The sequence below is a fragment of the Erythrolamprus reginae genome, chromosome 13 (assembly GCF_031021105.1).
Source record: "Erythrolamprus reginae isolate rEryReg1 chromosome 13, rEryReg1.hap1, whole genome shotgun sequence".
Taxonomy (NCBI): domain Eukaryota; kingdom Metazoa; phylum Chordata; class Lepidosauria; order Squamata; family Dipsadidae; genus Erythrolamprus; species Erythrolamprus reginae.
In genome coordinates this window covers 9280636-9304060 of record NC_091962.1, presented here as the reverse complement: position 1 = coordinate 9304060, position 23425 = coordinate 9280636, and the positions used below count along the sequence as shown (strand labels likewise).

The following is a 23425-nucleotide window of genomic DNA, read 5'->3' as shown; positions in this document are numbered from 1 at the left end:
TTTCGCAATAATAATAATAATAATAATAATAATAATTTATTAGATTTGTATGCCACTCCTCTCTGAAGACTTTTTCTTCCTTCCTTCCTTATTCCTTTCCTTCTTTCCCCTCTTCCTTCCTTTCCTTTCCTTTCTTTTTCATTCTTTTCCTTCCTTTCTCCTTCCTTCCTTCCTTCCTCCTTCTTTCCCTTCTTCCTTCCTTTCCTTTCTTTTTCATTCTTTTCCTTCCTTTCTCCTTCCTTCCTTCCTTTCTCCTTCTTTCCCTTCTTCCTTCCTTTCCTTTCTTTTTCATTCTTTTCCTTCCTTTCTCCTTCTTTCCTTCCTTCCTTTCTCCTTCCTTTCCTTCTTTCCCTTCTTCCTTCCTTTCCTTTCTTTTTCATTCTTTTCCTTCCTTTCTCCTTTCTTCCTTCCTTTCTCATTCCTTTCCTTTCCCCTCTTCCTTCCTTTCCTTTCTTTTTCATTCTTTTCCTTCCTTTCTCCTTCCTTTCCTTCTTTCCCTTCTTCCTTCCTTTCCTATCTTTTTCATTCTTTTCCTTCCTTTCTCCTTTCTTCCTTCCTTTCTCATTCCTTTCCTTTCCCCTCTTCCTTCCTTTCCTTTCTTTTTCATTCTTTTCCTTCCTTTCTCCTTCCTTCCTTCCTTCCTTCCTTCCTTCCTTCCTTCCTTCCTTCCTTCTCCTCCTCCCAAGCCCTACTGATGAAGTTACCTAGTTGGGTCATGAAACCAAGCTCAGAGGTCGCCAAGGACCCCACAGGCCACTCCCCCCCCTCCGCCTCTCCGCAAACCCCACCCCCTTCTAGCATTCATGATGTTACCTAGCTGGGTCATGAAACGTCTGCCACGCTCGGCACCAAGGACCCCTCCTTTCAACCCTGGACTACAAATATTCTCTCCCTCTCACTCCATTCTTTTCCTTTGAGTTGATCTCTTGCTTGGGTTTACGAAGATCCCGGGAGCTGTCGGAAGGACCCTCTTTGCTCGCGCCTTTCTCAATCGTCATTCTCTTCCTTTTCACGCACATCTCTCTTTCCCTTCTAGCTGTCCTGTTCAGAAGCCCTCCCCCCCTTAGTTGTCACAAATACACAATCCAAATTCATATTTCTTTCACAAGTGCAAGGCCGATTTGGGGCAGGCGGGAAGGGCAAGGGTACCACTGCTCATATCATTTTAAAAAGTGCTTTGTTTCCATAGAAACATGCCTGGCACAGCACACCTCTATGGCAAAATATCTTTCCCTCGTCCTCTTTAAAATACTGGCTCCCTCGCCCTCAAATGTCTCCTGTTAATTTGTTGTGGCTTCTGTTGTTTTGTGTACCCTCCCTGGTGGGGGGAGAGGGGGCTCCCGATAGGAGACGGTGTCCCTATTTTTACTGTGTTGTGCAGCCACAAATCCCCGCTGGGATCCTTTCCTCCCCACAACGATTCCTCCCCTCATTGGTGAGTTCGGGCGTGCCGACAAAAGGTGTAACCGTTAATTAATTCCCCCCGGGGCAAGAAATTTCGTTTGCAGCTCTACAGATAGTGCTCGACTTAACACGGCCACCTTGGGGGGGCTGGAACCACCGTCGCTCAGGGTCGGCAGCCCAATTTTGAGATCTCATCCGCCACCGTGATCAAGTGAATTCATTTCATTTTCATTTTATTGGATTTGTATGCCGCCCCTCTCCGTAGACTCGGGGCGGCTAACAACAGTAATAAAAACAACGTGCGACAATCCAATACTAAAGAAGCTAAAAACCCTTATTTTAAAAACCAATCATACATACAAATGTACCATACATAAATTGTGGAAGCCGAGGGGGAAAGAATATCTCAGTTCCCCCATGCCTGACGACAGAGGTGGGTTTTAAGAAGCTTGCGAAAGGCAAGAAGGGAGGGAGCTATTCTAATCTCTGGGGGGAGTTGGTTCCAGAGGGCCGGGGCCGCCACAGAGAAGGCTCTTCCCCTGGGTCCCGCCAAACGACATTGTTTAGTTGGCGGGACCCAGAGAAGGCCAACTCTGTGGGACCTAATTGGTCGCTGGGATTCGTGCGGCAGAAGGCGGTCTCGGAGATAACCTGGTCCGATGCCATGAAGGGCTTTATAGGTCATAACCAACACTTTGAATTGTGACCGGAAACTGATCGGCAACCAATGCAGACTGCGGAGTGTTGGTGTAACATGGGCATATTTGGGAAAGCCCATGATTGCTCTCGCAGCTGCATTCTGCACGATCTGAAGTTTCCGAACACTTTTCAAAGGTAGCCCCATGTAGAGAGCATTACAGTAGTCGAGCCTCGAGGTGATGAGGGCGTGAGTGACTGTGAGCAGTGACTCCTGGTCCAGATAGGGCCGCAACTGGTGCACCAGGCGAACCTGGGCAAACGCCCCCCTCGCCACAGCTGAAAGATGTTTCTCTAATGTGAGCTGTGGATCGAGGAGGACGCCCAAGTTGCGGACCCTCTCATCGTTAAACAGATCCGTCTGTGATGTGGGTTTTTTGAGTTGGGAAGGTTACCTGATGGCTTTGGAGCAGTTCCAAAGACGCTGCAGGTCGCCCTCGACTGAACAACCGCTTTTGTGTTGCTAAGCAAGACAGTCGCTAAGTGAACTTTGCCTCTCCGCCTTACGACCTTTCTCGCCACAGTTGTTATGTGAATCATTGCAGTTGAATCTGGCTTCCCAGCTTGACTTTGCCTGCCAGGAAGTCTCAAAAGGGGATCGTGTGACCCCGGGTCACTCGACATAAGGACGAGTCAGTTACCAAGTGTCCGGATTTTAATCACCTGACCATGGGGGATCCTAGAACGGTCATAAGAGTGAAAACTGGTCATAAATTCAATTCAATGTATTAGATTTGTATGCCGCCCCTCTCCGAAGACTCGGGGCGGCTCACAGCAGTAATAAAAACGGTATAACAATGGAACAAATCTAACAAATTCCTTTTTTTCCCCAGTGCCGTGGTAACTTCCAACAGTGACTTCAAGTTTCTCTTTTTTTTCATTTTTTAAAAAAAATATTTTATTGATTTTCAAAGAAAGACACACATAACAAACACCACATGTAACATTTAGTGGAGCTACAGTCGCTCCGCTCAAAATAGAAGTCATCATTGTAATAAGAGAATATTAAAATCATTTTGTTATACTACATCATCTATATGGTATGCATAACGGTCAATTTTGATATAATGAATATAGACACAAGTAAAAATTTGTAAACATCTAAATTTTCAAGAGAGAATAGAGAAAGAAAATAAAAAAGTTACTCTTTTTTTCAGATCAACTTCTTGTTCGTTGGTTAAACGTAGCAGGTGTGCCCCTATACAGTATATAATATAAGTTCTCTCTCTCCTTGCCTTTCGTAAACTCCTTAAAACCCACCTCTGCCGTCAGGCATGGGGGAATTGAGACATCTCCCCCAGGCCCATATAGTTTATGTATGGTATGTTTGTGTGTATGTCTTCTTTAAATAATGGGCTTTTAGATATTTTTTAAATACAGTGATACCTTGTCTTACAAACTTAATTGGTTCTGGGACGAGGTTCTTAAGGTGAAAAGTTTGTAAGATGAAACAATGTTTCCCATAGGAATCAATGGAAAAGCAATTAATGCGTGCAAGCCCAAAATTCACCCCTTTTGCCAGCCCGTTTTTGCGCTGCTGGGATTCCCCTGAGGCTCCCCTCCATGGGAAACCCCACCTCTGGACTTCTGTGTTTTTGTGATGCTGCCGGGGAATCCCAGCAGGGGAATCCCAGCATCGCAAAAACGAGCACTTCGCTGGCAATGGAAGTCCAGAGGTGGGGTTTCCCAGCAAAGGGAGCCTCAGGGGAATCCCAGCAGCACAAAAACAAGTGCTTCGCTGGCAACGGAAGTCCAGAGGCGGGGCATCTCAGCGGCAGTGGTGGATTTGTAAGGTGAAAATAGTTTGTAAGAAGAGGCAAAAAAATCTTAAACCCCGGGTTTGTATCTCGAAAAGTTTGTATGATGAGGCGTTTGTAAGATGAGGTATCACTGTATTAGATTTGTCATTGTACATTGTTTTTATTATTGCTGTGAGCCGCCCTGAGTCTACGGAGAGGGGCGGCATACAAATCTAATAAATAATAATAATAATAATAATAATAATAATAATAATAATAATAATAATAATTATTATTATTATTATTATTATTTCCCCACCCACCACCACCACCAAAGTCACAATATGCTCCCTATAGTATCAATGTCACTAAATTAACGCTTGTAAGTCGAGGATTAACTGACTACCTGTCACTGTCTTGTCAAAAACTTACGCTGCTTGTCAAGCGCCCAAATTTTGATCATTGATGCTTAGAAGTGCAAATCCCCCTTTTTTCGGGGCCTTCCTCGTTCAAAACGGTTGCTAAGTGGACGGTTGCAAGTTGAGGACCCTCTGGGCAGTCGCCTCCCTTGGGGCCAGTTGCCCGCAGAGGCCAAAAACCTTCCTCTGACCTTCCCCAAAATTGGGTTCTTCCAGATTCTTTTTACTCCTTAGACGAGTCTCCCCAAAATGCGATTCTTGTGGCCGCCGCCTTCCTTCTGTTTGTGCTGGGTTGTTTGTTTGTTTATTTTCTCTCTCTGCCTCCGTCGTTCTCTCGGCTGCGCCGGGTCCCTAAAGTAGCCCGGCTCTGCTAATTAATCCCATCGCGGTGAGCCTCCAGAATTGCCAAGAATAGCAGGGAGAAATGGGATCGGCTCATGAGCTGATGGTTTATAGAGAGGCGGGCGGGAAGGCTCAGCGGCCCTTTTTTTCACAACGCCGCTGAACGGGACGAGGCGCAGCCGGCTTCTCAGGCCCACCTGGAGCTATGCCGGAGGTCCCGGGTGCCACCTTGGTGGAATTGCCTCAAAAGCTACACCGTACCTTATGTGCCAAGTGCAAGCTTAATGGCCGAGGGGCAGACATCTCCGAGTCGGTGGTCCATACGGCAATGATGGGACTTCTGCTGATGACCAACAAGGTAATGCTGGGAATACCCGAAGGAAAGAATATTTGTAGATCAGGCTTGAAAGGAAGGGTCCTCGATGCTCTGGTTTTCCTGCAGACCTCTCATGACCCAACTGGGTAACGTCATCGGTGTTAGAAGAGAGGGGGGTTTGTGGAAAGGAAGAGGAAGAAAGGGACTGTGGGGTCCCTGGTGTTCTCTGAGCTTGGTTGTGTGGTTGCAAGACGTCTCGTGGCCCAGCTAGATAACGTCATCAGTGCTTCATTGCTGGAGGTTTTTAAGAAGAGATTGGGCAGCCATTTGTACGGAATAGTCTAGTTCAGGGGTAGGCAAAGTTGGCTCGTCTATGACTTGTGGACTTCAACTCCCAGAATTCCTGAGGCAATCATGCTAGTGCAGGGATTCTGGGAGTTGAAGTCCACATGTCGTACAAGAGGCAACTTTGCCTACTCCTGTTTGAGCAGGGGTTGATCTAGAAGACATCCAAGGCCCCTTACAACTCTGTTATTCGGTTTTCTTTCTTTCTTTCTTTCTTTCTTTCTTACTTACTTACTTACTTACTTACTTACTTACTTACTCGCTTTCTTACTTATTGTCTGAAATGGTATAGGGTTTCCGGCTTGAGCAAGGGGTTGGACTAGAAGACCTCCAAATCCCTCCCAACTCTGTTTCCTTCCTTCCTTCCCTCCCTCCTTCCTTTCCTTCCTTCTCTCCTTCCTTCCTTCCTTTCCTTCCTTCTCTCCTTCCTTACTTCCTTCCTTTTCTTCCTCCTCTCCTTCCTTCCCTCCCTCCCTTCCTTCCTTCCTTCCTTCCTTCCTTCCTTTCCTTCCTTCTCTCCTTCCTTCCCTCCCTCCCTCCTTCCTTCCTTCTCTCCTTCCTTCCCTCCCTCCTTCCTTCCTTCCTTTCCTTCCTTCTCTCCTTCCTTCCTTCCTTCTCTCCTTCCTTCCTTTTCTTCCTTCTCTCCTTCCTTCCTTCCTTCCTTTCCTTCCTTCTCTCCTTCCTTCCTTTCCTTCCTTCTCTCCTTCCCTCCTTCCTTCCTTCCTTTCCTTCCTTCTCTCCTTCCTTCCCTCCCTCCTTCCTTCCTTCCTTTCCTTCCTTCCTTCCTTCCTTCCCTCCTTCCTTCCTTCCTTCCTTCCTTCTCTCCTTCCTTCCTTCCTTCTCTCCTTCCTTCCTTCCTTCCCTCCTTCCTTCCCCATCGTCTGAAATGCTGGAGGGTTTCTTGCTTGAGCATGGGGCTAGTCTGGAAGACCTCTAAGGTCCCTCTCAGCTCTTGATATCCCGTTATCCTGTTTTGCTTGAGGCAGCTTCAGCAAGGAGCCCCGAAGCAGGCAGGAGCCCCGAGTGTGATGTGGGGCCCCTTCAAACAACCTGGCAAAGACAGCTGCCTTCACGCGTCTCGGACAGTTCTATCTATTCATAAGTCGGCTTCTAGTCCACGTAATACGGGGACGTGAATCAAACTACCCCATTCTACAAGCCTTCCTATCAAAGCTGTCATCTGTCCCGTTTTTCACTTTGTTTTTGTTTCTTTTAGACACATCACACGCTCCTGCTAGGCTCCGGGCACATAGGTCTACGCAACCTTGGCAACACGGTAAGCGAGACATTGTCAGGCGTGTCCCCTTCCCTCTTCCTCCTTTTCCCATGCAAACATTTCTTAAATATCTGGGAATAGGTCAGATTTTGCCTTTGCTAATATGGATGATGTTGGAAATGGGGTAAATATATTGTATTTATCTATTTGTGAAATTTATTGCCCACCCATCTTAACCCCACAGGGTAACTTTGGGCGGCTTAAAAAGACAAAAAAAATTATACCGAGAATAAACAAACAATCATCAGTAAATTAAATAATTTGAGGAGCCAAGCACTGTATAAACGAACTCGATGCCACTCATCGAGGCTCTGATTTGGGCTGCGGTAGCCTCCTGCTGCCCTTTGCCAACCAAAATGGAGCTTGGGATAGTCGCATATCGCCTCTTCTTTTTGCTGACCGAGGCACAGCAGGCTGGTCCTTTGCTGTTTTCAGGGCGGGCTGCATGTCCGCTCGAAGCACCCCGCGGGCTGGATCTAGCAGGTCCCACAGAGTTGGCCTTCTCCGGGTCCCGTCGACTGAACAATGTCGTCTGGCAGGATCCAGAGGAAGAGCCTTCTCTGTGGTGGCTCCGACCCTCTGGAACCAGCTCCCCCCCAGAGATTAGGATTGCCCCCAGCCTCCTCGCCTTTCTTAAACTCCTTAAAACCCACCTCTGCCGGGGGAATTGAAACATCTCTCCCTTGCTCATGTAGTTTTTGTGTATGATTCGATTGTGTGCTTGTTTTTCATATATTGGGGTTTCTTTTTTTGGATTTTTTAATCTAAAACTGTAATTTAGATTTTTAAATATTAGATTTGTTACTATGTAGTATTTTTTTACCATTGTTGTGAGCCGCCCCGAGTCTGTGGAGAGGGGTGGCATATAAATCTAATCTAATCTAATCTAGCCCCCAGGCCTTGAGTTTTATACCCCTGGGCTATATGTTTCTCTCTCTCTCAATTCCCCCTTCCTTAACCTTCAGCTACAGGGTGGTAACCCTGAAGCGGTCAAAAAATGACCTTCAGGGTTGACAGTACATTTGGCATTCAGGACTTGGGGTCAGTCCTCCTTTTCAAGATGCCAGAGGGATGGGAAAGGCGGAAAGGGTGAAGCCAACGGGAGCATCCATTGTTGTTTTTTCCACCGTTCTCCCGAGGTTGAAAAATTATCTTTTTATAGGAGGTAGGGAAAGCAAGTAGGATGCTTGGCTGCATAGCTAGAGGTATAACAAGCAGGAAGAGGGAGATTGTGATCCCCTTATATAGAGCGCTGGTGAGACCCCATTTGGAATAATACTGTGTTCAGTTCTGGAGACCTCACCTACAAAAAGATATTGACAAAATTGAACGGGTCCAAAGACGGGCTACAAGAATGGTGGAAGGTCTTAGGCATAAAACATATCAGGAAAGACTTAATGGAACTCAATCTGTATAGTCTGGAGGACAGAAGGAAAAGGGGGGGCACGATCAAAACATTTAAATATGTTAAAGGGTTAAATAAGGTCCAGGAGGGAAGTGTTTTTAATAGGAAAGTGAACACAAGAGCAAGGGGACACAATCTGAGGTTAGTTGGGGGAAAGATTAGAAGTAACGTGAGAAAATATTATTTTACTGAAAGAGTAGTAGATCCTTGGAACAAACTTCCAGCAGACGTGGTTGGTCAATCCACAGGAACTGAATTTAAACATGCCTGGGATAAACATATATCCATTGTAAGATAAAATACAGGAAATAGTATAAGGGCAGACTAGATGGACCATGAGGTCTTTTTCTGCCGTCAGTCTTCTATGTTTCTATGTTTACGTACTCAATCTTTTCCCTCCCTCTCAGTGCTTCATGAACGCGGTGTTACAATGCCTGAGCAGCACCAAGCCCTTACGAGACTACTGCCTCCGTCGGGAATTTCGGCAGGAACAACCTTGCACCCTCCGGACCCAGCAGGAATTGACAGAAGGTGAAAGAAAGGGTGTGGCGCCAAGTTCCCCCCCCCTCCCTATTTCTCCGGCTCGTAAATACAGGAAAGTTACCTAACCAGATTGCAATAGCAGAGAGCTTATTCCGGAAACTTAATCCGGAGTCTTGCAGGCCACGGTTATATAAGCACACGCCGGTCTTAAAAGGGGTATAATTAGAGGCCTTAATGCCAGGGCCATCCTGTCGCTTTGTACCCTATGGGCTGTTTTTAGCCTCAGCTTGCAAATTTAAGACTCATCGGCCCACAAAGGACTCCAAGCATCCAAACGGCCCAAAGAGAAACTTACTAGCTCAGGATTGAACGGTTGGGCTGTCTGAGCTTCCCTTTGCAGGCGTGTGTTTCCTTGCTGAGGGTCGCCGAGGCCATGCTTCAGTTAGTGGGGATATTTTTATTTTTATTCATTACATTTCCCTGCTGCCTACTTCACTGATGGCAGCCACCCTGTTGGAAGCCTGCAACGAAAGGGAAAGAACGCCAGAATACCTTAGGCATCGATTAAAACTGTTGACAGGCGGGAGTATTATATTCTCTGATGCAGGATATTTTCAGGAGTACAGTGTTCCCGTGATTTTCGCGGGGGATGCGTTCCGAGACAGCCCGCGAAAGTTGAATTTCCGCGAAGTAGAGATGCAGAAGTAAATACACTATTTTTGGCTATGAGCAGTATCACAAGCCTTCCCTTAACACTTTAAACCCCTAAATTGCAATTTCTCATTCCCTTAGCAACCATTTAGATTATTGCTCACCATGTTTCTTTATTAAAGTTTATTTAAAAAAATATTTTTTAAAGGTGGATGAAAGTTTGGTGATGACATATGACGTCATCGGGCAGGAAAAACCGTGGTATGGGGAAAAAAACCGCAAAGTATTTTTAAATTAATTTTTGGAAAAACCGTGGTACTGTATAGGCTTTTTGCGAAGTTCGAACCCGCGAAAATTGAGGGAACATTGTAATTGCTTTCTCCAGTGAATGCCCCTGCTCTCTCAGTAAATTTGGGGGGGAGGGGAAAAGAGAGAGAGAGGGGGGAAAAGGGAAGGAGGGAGAGAGAAAGGGAGGGAGAGAAAGAAAGAGAAATGGGGAGAGGAAGAAAGAGAGAGAAAAAGAGGGAAGAGAGGAGAGAAAGAAAGAAAGGAGAGAAAGGGAGGGAGAGAGAAAGAATAAAGAAGGGGAGGGAGAGAGGGAGAAAAAAATAGGGAGAAAGGGAGAGAAAAAAAGGGAGACAGAAAGAGGGAGGGAAGGAGAGAAAGAAAAGGGAAGAAAGGAAGAGATAAAGAAAGGGAGGTGAGAAAGAGAGGGAGATAAAGGAAGACAGAGAAAGAAAGAAAACAAGAAAGAAAAAGAAAGAAAGAAAGAAAGAAAGAGAAAGGGGGAGGGACAAAGAAAGAGTGAGAAAGAAAGAGAGAAAAAGAAAGAGAGGCAGTATAGTTGTGTCACCAATTAAAATTAAGTCCCTCTCAGTTCAGTGTGCTTTAGGAATTAATCCTCCGCCGGATGTACAGAAATGCCGGCTTGGTCTATTAACCTTTTGACCTAGTGAATTAAGTATAAAAATAGAAAAGTCCACACTGTGGGCTTTGGCAGAAGCTGCTGATATTTGGAATGAGGAGGCGGGGAAACTGACCGGTGGATGTGTCTCTTTCTTTCCAGCCTTTGCAGATGTCATTGCCATCTTGTGGCACCCGGACGCCACCGAGGCCGCCAACCCCAACCGCTTCAAGTCCGTCTTTCAGAAATACGTCCCATCTTTTACAGGATACAGGTGAGGCGTGCCCTGTCTCCTTACCTTGTGATGGCCAATCTGTTTCTCCTAATGCTCGCTAGTGGCAAAGGTTATCGCCATACACATCTGTGGTAGAGTGTTTTTCCCAACCTTAGCCGTGTAAAGAAGGGGGGACTTCTAACTCCCAGAACCTCATCACCTCGAGGCTCGACTACTGTAACGCTCTCTACATGGGTCTACCTTTGAAAAGTGTTCGGAAACTTCAGATCGTGCAGAATGCAGCTGCGAGAGCAATCATGGGCTTCCCCAAATATGCCCATGTCACACCAGCACTCCGCAGTCTGCACTGGTTGCCGATCAGTTTCTGGTCACAATTCAAAGTGTTGGTTATGACCTATAAAGCCCTTCATGGCATCGGACCAAAATATCTCCGAGACCGCCTTCTGCTGCACGAATCCCAGCGACCGATTAGGTCCCACAGAGTCGGCCTTCTCCGGGTCCCGTCAACTCAACAATGTCGGTTGGCGGGCCCCAGGGGAAGAGCCTTCTCTGTGGCGGCCCCGACTCTCTGGAACCAGCTCCCCCCAGAGATTAGAATAGCTCCCACCCTCCTTGCCTTTCGCAAACACCTTTGTCATCAGGCATGGGGGAACTGAGATATCTCCCCCGGGCCTATAAAATTTATGTATGGTATGTTTGTAGGTATGTCTGCTTAAAAATTGGGTTTTTTTAAAAATTATTAGATTTGTCAGGAATTGTTTTTATTGTGTTGTGAGCCGCCCCGAGTCTACGGAGAGGGGCGGCATACAAATCTAATAAATAAATAAATAAATAAATAAAATAAAATAAAATCTCCCAGCCAGTCTGTTTTAAGATGGATGGACTTCAAGTCCCAGAATCCCCCAGCTACTCTGCTTTAAGTTGGATGGACTTCAAGTCCCAGAATCCCCCAGCTACTCTGTTTTAAGATGGATGGACTTCAAGTCCCAGAATCCCCCAGCTACTCTGCTTTAAGTTGGATGGACTTCAAGCCCCAGAATTCCCCCAGCTACTCTGTTTTAAGATGGATGGACTTCAAGTCCCAGAATCCCCCAGCTACTCTGTTTTAAGATGGATGGACTTCAAGTCCCAGAATCCCCCAGCTACTCTGTTTTAAGATGGATGGACTTCAAGTCCCAGAATCCCCCAGCTACTCTGTTTTAAGATGGATGGACTTCAAGTCCCAGAATCCCCCAGCTACTCTGTTTTAAGATGGATGGACTTCAAGTCCCAGAATCCCCCAGCTACTCTGTTTTAAGATGGATGGACTTCAAGTCCCAGAATCCCCCAGCTACTCTGTTTTAAGATGGATGGACTTCAAGTCCCAGAATCCCCCAGCTACTCTGCTTTAAGTTGGATGGACTTCAAGTCCCAGAATCCCCCAGCTACTCTGTTTTAAGATGGATGGACTTCAAGTCCCAGAATCCCCCAGCTACTCTGTTTTAAGATGGATGGACTTCAAGTCCCAGAATCCCCCAGCTACTCTGTTTTAAGATGGATGGACTTCAAGTCCCAGAATCCCCCAGCTACTCTGTTTTAAGATGGATGGACTTCAAGTCCCAGAATCCCCCAGCTACTCTGTTTTAAGATGGATGGACTTCAACTCCCAGAATCCCCCAGTCATCTTAAAACGGCTAAGATGTGGGGAACACTGCTTTCATATATCAGAGGCCAGGTCCTTTACTTCCTAGCTATGAAATTTCTGGATTTCCTTTAAAGGATTTACCACCTAATTCTTCTTTTGTCCGGGAGTTGTGTGATCACACATCTTGGAAAATACTCCATCTTGCGACTCTTTCTTTTCTTTCTAGCCAGCAAGACGCTCAGGAGTTTTTGAAGTTCCTCATGGACCGACTCCACGTGGAGATTAACCGAAAGGGCCGTAAAAGTCCCTGCATTCTCTCCGATGCCAAGTGGCCGACGGTGCTAGAGGAATCCGAAACTTTGAGGTGAGACAGGACCAGAAACGGGATATTTAATTGCGCCCTCGACGGAAGAAACGGTTTTAATTTATTGGTTGGTGTTGCCGCTGCACTGTTCTTTGTTCCTGACATTTTACAACAATAGATACGTTTTTTCCCCTTTTGTAATGTGAATTTTTCAGATATGGTCCATTGTTCAATACATTGGTTAATAATAATAATAATAATAATAATAATAATAATAATAATAATAATTATTATTATTATTATTATTATTATTAATTAAATTTGTATGCCGCCCCTCTCCGAAGACTATATCATTTTTCTTTTGCCTTGTTAGTATCTAGGTTTATTTAAACCTAGATTTATTTATTTTTACTTACCAGTAGTTTTTCTATTTTTTATACACGATTTGTCTTTGTATCTGTATTTGCTTGCTTTTTTCTATCAGCATTATATATTTTATATGGCCTATTGAATTCATCACTAAGTTTTTTTTTTCTTCTGTTTTTTGGTAGTGAGCTGGTTTCCTTTTGTAACATTGCCAATTTTTTATATTTGTTCTAAAATAAATGAATTACTAGGTTTTTTTTTTTTTAAAAAACCCTGAAAGCAAAGAATTTTTTGTTTTGCTTCAAAAAGTGGAGATACGCTTATAGGCACAAAATAAGGACTCCATTTTGGCCCCCAATCACCCACCCACCCTCCTTCCCTCCCTTTTTCCTTCCTTCCTTCTGTCCTTTCCCTTCCATCTCTCCCTCTTTTCCATTCTTACTTCCCTTTTTCCTTCCTTTTCCCCTTCCCTTCCCTCCCTCCCTCCCTTCCTTTTCTCCCTTCTATCTCCCTTTCTTTTCCTTTTCTCCTTTCTATCTCTCCTTCCTTCCTTCCTCTTCCTCATTTTCATTTATTTATTCATTCATTCATTCTTTCTTTCTTTATTCATTCATTCATTTATTGGATTTGTATGCCGCCCCTCTCCGGAGACTCGGGGCGGCTAACAGCAATAATAAGACAGCGTACAATAATAATCCAATACTAAAAACGATTAAAAACCCATTAATATAAAAAACAAAACATACATACAGACATACCATGCATAAAATTGTAAAGGCCTAGGGGGAAAGGGAATCTCAATTCCCCCATGCCTGGCGGCAGAGGTGGGTTTTAAGCAGCTTACGAAAGGCAAGGAGGGTGGGGGCAATTCTAATCTCTGGGGGGAGTTGGTTCCAGAGGGCCGGGGCCACCACAGCGAAGGCTCTTCCCCTGGGTCCCGCCAAGCGGCATTGTTTAGTTGACGGGACCCGGAGAAGACCCACTCTGTGGAACCTAACTGGTCGCTGGGATTCGTGCAGCAGAAGGCGGTCCCTGAGATAATCTGGTCCGGTGCCATGAAGGGCTTTATAGGTCATTTTCTTTTTTTCTTCTCTCCTTCCAGTGACGATGAGCAAGCTAACCAGATGTGGAAACGCTATTTGGAAAGAGAAGACAGCAAAATAGTAGGTGAGCAGACTCTCACTCCAATGACAGAAACTGGCAAAAAAAAACCCCAAACCCTCCAAAATGCGGTCACGTGACTTCAGGATGCGAGCCGGTTGCTGGTGTGTCCATCAGAATTCAGGAACCAGATTGTAAGTAGCCCTGGAGAGCTCATTGTCGCTTCAAATGGCCACTAAGCCAGTAGTCGTTAAGTGAGGACTGCCTGTCCGGTTGCTTGAGGTCTAACAAGCCAAACCTTTTTTTGTTTTGTTTTTTAAATAATTTTTATTGAATAGTTTTTAAAACATGCACGTAGAAATAAACATACATGCATACATACATATATACAGGCATGCATGCATCTATATAAATGTCCTTCCTTATTTTTAAAAATAATTTTTATTAAGTAACATATATATGCAAATATACATATATACAAATCAAACGTGCACCAAACTCACATAACATCAACATATAAACATAACCTGACCAAAACACAAACAATTAATACTTTTTGCAGGGTTGCATACCGTCTTTGGAGAGGGGCGGCATACAAATCTAATAAATTATTATTATTATTATTATTATTATTATTATTATTATTATTATTATTATTATATCTTCTATGTTACGGTGCCACTAATTCCTTAACTTATCTACCTTTGCCTATGTCTTAATTTTATTCTATTACTATTTTCACCTGCCTTATTTAAAATCTATCTACTTGTCCTCTTACGTTCTGCGTTTTCGTCATAACTGCTCTACTTGATTTTTGTATTTCAACCAATTGTACCAGTTCTCCCAAATTTCACACAATTCTATTTACTCTTCATCTTGTAATTCCGTACAGTTCAACCTGCATAAAGTTTCTACGCTGATCCTTGTAGTAACAGAACCTCCTTTCCATTCTTCACTCTCCTCCTCCCTCTCTCCCCCCTCCACTAGACCTCTTCGTTGGCCAGCTGAAGAGCTGCCTCAAGTGTCAGGCCTGCGGCTATCGGTCCACCACCTTCGAGGTTTTCTGTGACCTTTCGCTGCCGATCCCCAAGGTGAGATCCCCAAGGAATCACTCGGAGCAGCCTGCTGATCCATTGACCCCAGAAGTTTGATCGTTGGTAGGGATGGGGGGGGGGGACACGAGAAGTGTGTGTGTGTGTGGGACTCTTGTAGAGGACAATCTCACTACCACCTGTGTCCTTAGCCGATGGGGAAGTTTCCCCTGCATCCACCTCCCCATTCCCTGGGGCAGGAGCTGGGCCAGAGCCAACCACAACATTACCTAGCTCAGGGTTGAAACATTGTCAGTGCTGGAGGGAGTGAGATTGGGAGGAGGAGGAGGAGGAGGGTCCTTGGTGCTCTCTTAGCTTCGTGATTTTCTTGTTTCGTGACCCCAACTAAGGAACCTCATCTAGTCACCTAGATGGCGTGGCAGTCAAGGCATCTCTAACCAAGTGCCCTGTTTGCATTTACGCAGAAAGGATTCGCTGGCGGGAAGGTCTCCCTGCTTGACTGCTTCAAGCTTTTCACCAAAGAAGAAGAGCTGGATTCCGAAAACGCACCGGTAAGCACTCCCTCCCATCCCTCCTCCTCCTCTCTGCATCCCGGAGGAAATTTATTTATTTATTTTATTTATTACTTTAGATTTGTATGCCGCCCCTCTCCGCGGACTCGGGGCGGCTCACAACAAGGCATAAACAAATCGTAACAAATCTAAATAAATTTAAATGTTTAAAAAAAGTTTTAAAAGAACCCCAATATACTAACAAGCACACACACAAACATACCATACATAAATTGCAACAGGCGAGATTTAGGAATCTGCCGAGAGTCTTCACACTTGATTTAGTGACCGTTTGAAGTTAACAATGGCACTGGATAACTTAAACGACACAACATAACTCCAATCTAACTTCTGTGAAATCAAACTGACCACTGAGGAAGCAGCACTGATTGACCATCAATTTCACCGGCTGTTGTGCACATTCAACTTTGTACAGAACGAAGTATTCAATGAGAATATAGCATTCACTCAGATCTAGGATGGGTTCTTCCAGTGTTCCCTTTACTTTTTTTTTGAGCAGTGTATATTTAGTGGTATATAATTTGTCTTGCCTTTTTCTGACAGCTTTATATATTTGATGTGGCCTATTGACTTCATCACCAAGTTTTTCCTTGTTCTGTTTTTTGTACCGAGTTGTAGTAAGCGTTTGTAACATTGTCTATTTTTTAAACTTGTCCTAAAATAAACAGTTTTTAGTTTTAAAAAACCACAATCACCGCCGAAAAACATGGCGAACAAGGGGGCGAAACTTATTTAACAACTGTTTTTGTTTAGCAATGGAAATTTTGGGCTGATTTGTGGACATTTATTCTATTTTTTATTCTATTTTTAAATTTACCTATTCTAATTTTATGTATGGTGGGACTGGTCTCTGGGTGTCACACGACTTTCGTTGCCAATGACAATGCGTTGTTTTGACAATGACAATAAATTTATTATTAAAAAAGAATAATAAGCGAGAATGATATGTAACAATTTGTACAAGATTTACACCAAGGCAAATTCACTCTCCCTCCCTCCCTTTCTCCTCTCTCTCTCTCTCTCTCCCTCTCTCTCTCCCTCTTTTTTTGTCTTTCTCTCTCTCTCTCTCCCTCCCTCCCTCTCTGTCTCCCTAGGTATGTGACAAATGCCGACAGAGAACCCGAAGCACCAAGAAACTGACCATCCAGCGTTTCCCCCGTATCCTCGTGCTACGTATCCTTTCGCTTTCTCTGTCTCTCCTTGGGGTTTTTGGGGAGGTGACGGAAGTGCCGGATAAAGAGTGTTGTGGTTAGCTCTGGCCCAGCTCCTGCCCCAAGGATTGTGGATGTGGGGGAGACATCCACATGCTGCAGGCCTGTTTTGCTTCCTGTGGAATCTGCTGATGAAGGCTCCTCTGACCAAGAAGACATGAGTGACAGGGAGGAGGAGAGTGGGGCAGACAGCTCAGAAGGAGATCAATTATCTAGCTCCTCCTTGGATTCGGAACAAGAGTTAATGACACAGCCATGCATGCGGAGAGCGATGCATAGGCAACAACAACTGAGAGATTATTATCAAAGAAAATGAGGCCACCTGTGGTTGGGTGGGGCTGTGGTCATTAGTGAGGCTGTTATAAATAGCAGCCTGTGGGTTTGGCCATTGTGGAGGATTATCTGATCGTTGTGTTTCGTGACTGCTTTACTGACTTTGACCTTTTGTGTGCTGATTTTTCCCCGCTTTGAAACTAAACCAGAGCAAAGTGTGTTTCACTTTGTGAAAGAAGAAGGACTGTGAATTGCCTCACAGCTGCAAGCTAAGTATCACAGAACTGATAAGGGACTTGTACCAATTTCCAGTTTGTTTGGAGACGAGTGCTCTTGGCTATACCAAAAGAGGGCTTAGGTTAAGTGACTTTTCATTATAAAGAACATTGTTTTGAATTTTCAAACGTGTGTGTGTCTGAAATTTGTACCTGTGAATTTTTGGGAGGAGTCTACCAGAGAGCCCGACAGAACAAAGAGTGAGAAAGGTGTTGTGTTATAAACACACACACACACACACATACACACACACACAGAGTCACCTAACCATGAGATTGGCTGCCTATACATTTATTAAAAGGAATTCAACAGGTTGCGTCTGCTTTTGTGCATCGCCCAGAGAATAAATCGACAGGAAGGGCAAAAGCCGTGAGTTATGTGCTCCTTGACCTCCGTTTTTCTCAGATCTCAACCGGTTTTCCACCACCCGCTATTCCATTAAGAAATGCTCTGCTTATGTGGACTTCCCTCTCCAGCAGCTCAACCTCAAGGAGTTTGCCAGCGAAAAGGCCGGTAAGTCATCTCCTGAGTTGGGAAGAATTATTTTCTGGATATCTTTTTTTAAAAAATTAGATTGGAACGAAATGGAACGAATCTCACCACCGGCTCAAGGTTGACTCAGTCTTCCATCCTTCCGAGGTGGGTAAAATGAGGACCCGGATTATGGGGGGCAATAGGCCGGCTCTGTTTTTAAAAAGTGCTATTGCTAAAATGTTGTAAGCCGCCCTAAGTCTAAGGAGAAGGGCGGCATAAAATAAATCAAATAAATAGATAGAATGTAATAGTTTAAAAATAATATAAACACAGAGTATTTTTACAATGTTACTAATACCAAAGTATTATCTTTTTATATAGTATTATTAGTTTAAGTATTTTATATTTTATAGATAAGAAAATTAATTAAAGTTATAGAAACGATAAACTATAAACAATAGAGTTAAGTTTAATAAGAATATAGAGTGTGAGTGTTATATTTCTGAATCGATCTGATTATAGTTAGACATTTTTTTTCCTGTATTAGTTAGACTTCTATGATAAGCGGAGCAATGGTAGCTCCTTGAATGGTTTTTTTAAAAAAAATAAATATTTTTATTGATTTTTAACAAATTTTATATCACACAACATAAAACAAATTGTGCCCACAAATAGCGAATTGTGCCCACCACCCTGACACACACACATTCCCCACCACCAAATTGGGGGTGTTTCTTGTATAGTCCACTTGACCCAAGAGCAATATATCTGTTTACATATTATAGAGTGATTCCAATTTATTTCTTGTAGCTTGGTCTCGGATTCTGCTCGTCATATATCGTCTTACCTTGTCCCACCGTCCCATCAGTTGTCCCAACTCAGTTTCATTATCCGAATTTATCCTTTTTTCCATAATTTCAAATTGAATATGCTCCACCGTGTACCTATACCAATTTTGCATTGTCGTAGCTCCTTGAATGTTGAATGTTGTCTGTCTTTGTATGTCTAATGAAAAAAAAAGAAAAAATCAAATAAACAAACGAACGAACGAATGAATAAATAAATAAATGGAAAGATTGGAATGACAAGTAGAGTAGAACAGGTGGCTCAGTGGCTAAGACATTGAGCTTGTCAGTCAGAAAGGTCGGACATTCGAATCTCCAACTCCACGTAACAGAGTGAGCTCCCGTGCCCCAGCTTCTGCCAACCTAGCAGTTCAAAAGAAAAAAAAATGGGAATAGAAAAATAGGGACCACCTTTGGTGGGAAGGTGACAGCGTTCCATGCGCCTTTGGCGTTTAAGTCATGCCAGCCAAATAACCAGAGACGTTTTTGGACAGAACTGGCTCTTTAGCTTAGAAATGGAGATGAGCACCCCAGCACCACCACCCCAGAGACGGGAACGAATAGCTAATATGTCCAAGGGGAACTTTTACCTTTAGAGTAGAATAGAAATAAGAACAAAATAGAATAGTATAGTATAGAAAAAATAGATTAGAAATAAGAATAGAATAGACTAATAGAGTACAATAGAAATAGAATAGAATAGAAATAAGAGGACAGAATAGAATAAAAATTAGAATAGGATAGCATAGAAATAAAAACACACTGCTCAAAAGAATAAAGGGAACCCTCAAAGAACCCATCCTAGCTCTGAATGAATGAAATATCCTCATTGAATACTTTGTTCTGTACAAAGTTGAGTGTGCACAACAGCAGGTGAAATGGATTGTCAATCAGTGTTGCCTCCTAAGTGGACAGTTTGATTTCACAGAACTTTGATTGACTTGGAGTTATATTGTATTTTTTAAGTGTTGCCTTTACCCTGATAAGACTGAGTGGCTGTGGGTTTTGCCTCCCAGGGACAATTCTATCTGTCCGTCCATCCATCACCCTGGGGTGTGTGTGTGTGTGTTATTGATATTGTCAATCAGTGTTGCTTCCTAAGTGGACAATTTGATTTCACAGAAGTTTGATTTACTTACAATTATATTGTGTTGTTTAAGTATTCCCTTTATTTTTTTTGAGCAGTGTAGAATAGAATTGAGTACACTAGAATAAGAACAGGATAGAAATAGAATAGAAATAAGAGAACAGGATAGAATGGAAATAAGAATAGAATAGTATAGAAATAAAAATGGAATTCACCAAAACAGAACAGAATCCCTCTCCTAATGTCCCCTCTTACCAGTGTCCATCTTATGTATATAAACAATGTTATATCAATGTATAAATAAATAAATAAATAAATAAATAAATAAATGGAAAGATTGGAATAACAAGTGGAGTAGAACAGGGATATGGTTCCTACTTGATCAATAAAATAAACAAAATAAATAGAATAGAATAGAAATGATAGAATAGAAACACAAATAAAAATACAACACAATGGAATAGAATAGAAATAAGAATTTAATTTTGAAAAGTATTTTTAAAGAGAGCCAATCTCATCGGTGGCATCCAACCTGTTTTTCAGTATCAGCATACATCACCCGCCATTTTTTCTCTCTCTTCAAGGCACCCCCATATACAACCTGTACGCCTTGTGCAACCACTCCGGGAGTGTCCACTACGGGCATTACACCGCCTTCTGCAAGGATCACTCCGGCTGGCGCATCTTTAACGATTCCCGGTAAGCCTGCGCGTGGAGTTTAAAACGTTACACACAAAGAGTCGAAACCTGGGCGGGAGTTCTCAGCGACGTGCGGAGGAAGTGAAATACAGTACATCAAATTACAGGTAGTCCTAGACATAACAACCCCTTGTTTGCTGACCGTTCAGAGTTACAACATCCCTCAAAATAGAGGGGCTTGCGGCCGTTTTTCACACTTAACGACCGTTGTGGCACCCCCACGGTCACATGATCAAAATTCGGATACTTGGCAACTGGCTGGTATTTATGACGGTTGCAGTTTCCCCGTGGTCACGTGGGCAAGGGCAGTGGGGAAGCCAGATTTACTTTACAACAGTGTGACTAATTTAATTCAATTGACTGAGTCCCGCTTAACAAAAGGAATCTTGGCCTCCCTTGTGGTCCTAACTCTCCTCCCCCTCTTTCCACAGGGTGTCCCCTATCAACGAGAACCAGGTCCCTTCCAGCGAAGGTTACGTACTTTTCTACGAGTTGGATGACTTGCACTGGAAGAAACAGTAAAAAAAAGGAAGAAGAAGAAGAAGAAGAAAAGAAGTATTGATTCCCAGCCCTTTTCGACCACGAGCCCCTCTTTAAACCTCAGAGACTTGGCTCTTTTTAAACCTCCAGAGAAAAGGAAGGAAAAAGCAGTGGTGGCAAAAAGGAAAGAATTAATAAAACCCAAGAAACAATTGCCAGCGTTGAGGTTTGTTTCTCCAAAGGTTGGATCTCCGCTTCGGTTGCCTTCCTTTTTTATCCAGGTTTTATTTTGCTTTTTCTTAAAAAAAAAAAAACACTACTTTTTATTTTTATTTCTGTTGGGGTTTTCCTCGCTCCTGAATTCCCCAGAATTTTAAGTTTAGAAGGGGGAGGAAAAAAAATGATTTTGGAGGGTGGAGAAATGGGGATTGGAGCGTCGAGAGATACACGACGTGAAGTGAAGTAGCCTTTTTGTTTTCTGCGCATCCGGGGTTTCCCCCCCCCCCCTTTACTTTCTTTGACTCCTTCCCTCCATTCCCGGCTCTCCCCCTAACCCTCAGGGCCAAACTATGGTGTGCTTTGACACCCCCAACCCCCCCTCAGTCCGAGACTGGGGCGTCGCGCTCGGTTTTAACAACTTTCTACACAATGAAGGGTTTGTTGTTGTACATTTGCAGTAGATGACTTGAGAGAAAAATGAAGAGATTGAAACTTTTTTGTGAATAAAATTTATTTAACAAAAAAAAAAAAAAAGGAAAAACCTCACGCGTTGTCTTGGTTTTGTTGGGGAGAGGGAGGGCGAATCCTGAACGGGATGTTTTTTGGAAAGGGGTCTTGAGTTGTGGGGGGGGGGGTCTCTGGGGAATTTTTTGGGGGGGGGGGCTGAGAATTTCTGAGTTTAGAACTGATCCAATAATCCAGTGCTTAAAGAGAGAGAGAGAAAAAACACATTCCTAATTGATACGGAAATCTTGATGAGTGGGAGTCATAGAAACATAGAAACATAGAAACATAGAAGTCTGATGTCAGAAGACCTCATGGTCCATCTAGTCTGCCCTTATACTATTTTCTGTATTTTATCTTAGGATGGATCTATGTTTATCCCAGGCAGGTTTAAATCCAGTTACTGTGGATTTATCTACCACGTCTGCTGGAAGTTTGTTCCAAGGATCTACTACTCTTTCAGTAAAATAATATTTTCTCACGTTGCTTTTGATCTTTCCCCCAACTAACCTCAGATTGTGCCCCCTTGTTCTTGGGTTCACTTTCCTATTGAAAACACTTCCCTCCTGGACCTTATTTAACCCTTTAACATATTTAAATGTTTCGATCATGTCCCCCCTTTTCCTTCCGTCTTCCAGACTATACAGATTGAGTTCATGAAGTCTTTCCTGATACGTTTTATGCTTAAGACCTTCCACCATTCTTGTAGCCCGTCTTTGGACCCGTTCAATTTTGTCAACATCTTTTTGTAGGTGAGGTCTCCAGAACTGGACACAGTATTATTCCAAATGGGGTCTCACCAGCGCTCTATATAGCGGGATCATAATCTCCCTCTTCCTGCTTGTGATACCTCTAGCTATGCAGCCAAGCATTCTACTTGCTTTCCCTACCGCCTGACTGCACAGCTGGAGTTATTCCAGCCAGTTGTGAAACACCCAAACTCTCTTTGTTCCGCTGGAATTGAGGAAGCGAGATATACTGCGTCGCAGTGTGGAGGTTCCATTAAGCAGCCGTTGAGAATTGCCATTTTCCATCCCCATGGGCCGATCCCTTTTTCAAAACCTCTGAAACGCAATTGTCTGAAAAGTGAATTTCTTTTCTTTGGGTTGAAAGTAGCAGAAAATGGGCCTGCGGGCAGTTTGCAGGTTTATCTGAATTTAAAGTCCGTCCATTGCACCTGTAACTTGTTTTTCACTTCTTTGCAACCGGAGGGTAGGTTTTTCCTCTAGGATGAAAGTCTGCGTTTGTGTGTGCGTGCAGGTGGGTAGTAGGGATTGTGGTCATCCCTGCACAATCCTGAAACTGGGTAGCACGATAGGCGACATATCAAATTAATATTTTTTTAAAAAAAATATTTAATTGATAATAATAGAAATTCCTGTACAGTATTTTGAAGTCAGGCCTTGCAACCCATCTGGAACAGCCTCCTTAGGGTATTAGCACAAGAGCTCACTCAGGAAGTAGAACCTCCAGTGATAGCAGAGTCTATCCTGAGCCCTATTTTTTAAAAAAATAGCATTTGGTCAATGGAGGGACAATAGGTGTTGGAAACTCTGGTGACCCAAAAACGTAATTGTTTTATCAGAAGACACTGAGATGATTAATCATTGTATTAATTTATAATGCCTTATTCTAACCTGCACACAACATCCCTGCAGAGTTGTGCAGCCACCCCTTAAAGAGATCTTTATCTTCTGCTCTCATGTCCAAGGAGGTGAAAATCCTAGTCCTCATTCATTTTTAAAAAGTAATTTAGGCACGAACTTGAGCATAACATAAAATAAAAATTACCCAATAGCAATATTGAGTGTGACTGTATGGTTTCTTTTTTATGGTCTGGGTTTTTAATTGGGCTTCATAATTTTTTTTGGTATTGTTTTTATATGCTGTAAACTGCCCTGAATCTTTGGCGAAGGGCGGCATGCAACTCCAATCAGTCAATCAAATGATAGATAGATAGATAGATAGATAGATAGATAGATAGATAGTGTAGATAGATACTGTAGATAGATAGAAAGATAGATAGACAGATAGATAGATACTTTGGATAGATACTTTAGATAGATAGATAGACAGGCAGGCAGGCAGGCAGAACGACAGACAGACAGATAGATACTTTAGAT

The 23425-nt window shown here is 43.3% G+C and overlaps 1 protein-coding gene across 3 annotated transcripts in view; it reads left to right on the top strand.

Moving 5' to 3' along the window:
• Positions 1 to 21339, top strand: part of USP21 (ubiquitin specific peptidase 21) — a 28718-nt gene extending 7379 nt beyond the window's left edge. For 2 of the 3 annotated variants that reach the window (XM_070766497.1, XM_070766498.1), the window contains exons 4-14: positions 6478 to 6537; positions 8350 to 8473; positions 10143 to 10254; positions 12066 to 12203; positions 13612 to 13676; positions 14598 to 14701; positions 15127 to 15213; positions 16329 to 16407; positions 17400 to 17507; positions 19985 to 20099; positions 20531 to 21339. In XM_070766497.1, coding sequence (XP_070622598.1) covers positions 6478 to 6537; positions 8350 to 8473; positions 10143 to 10254; positions 12066 to 12203; positions 13612 to 13676; positions 14598 to 14701; positions 15127 to 15213; positions 16329 to 16407; positions 17400 to 17507; positions 19985 to 20099; positions 20531 to 20621 — 1083 coding nt within the window. In that variant the 3' untranslated portion in view covers positions 20622 to 21339. Of the gene's footprint in view, positions 1 to 6477; positions 6538 to 8349; positions 8474 to 10142; positions 10255 to 12065; positions 12204 to 13611; positions 13677 to 14597; positions 14702 to 15126; positions 15214 to 16328; positions 16408 to 17399; positions 17634 to 19984; positions 20100 to 20530 lie in introns of all 3 variants that reach the window. The other variant, XR_011560521.1, reaches the window with a different exon arrangement.
• The last annotated feature ends 2086 nt before the right edge of the window (positions 21340 to 23425 follow it).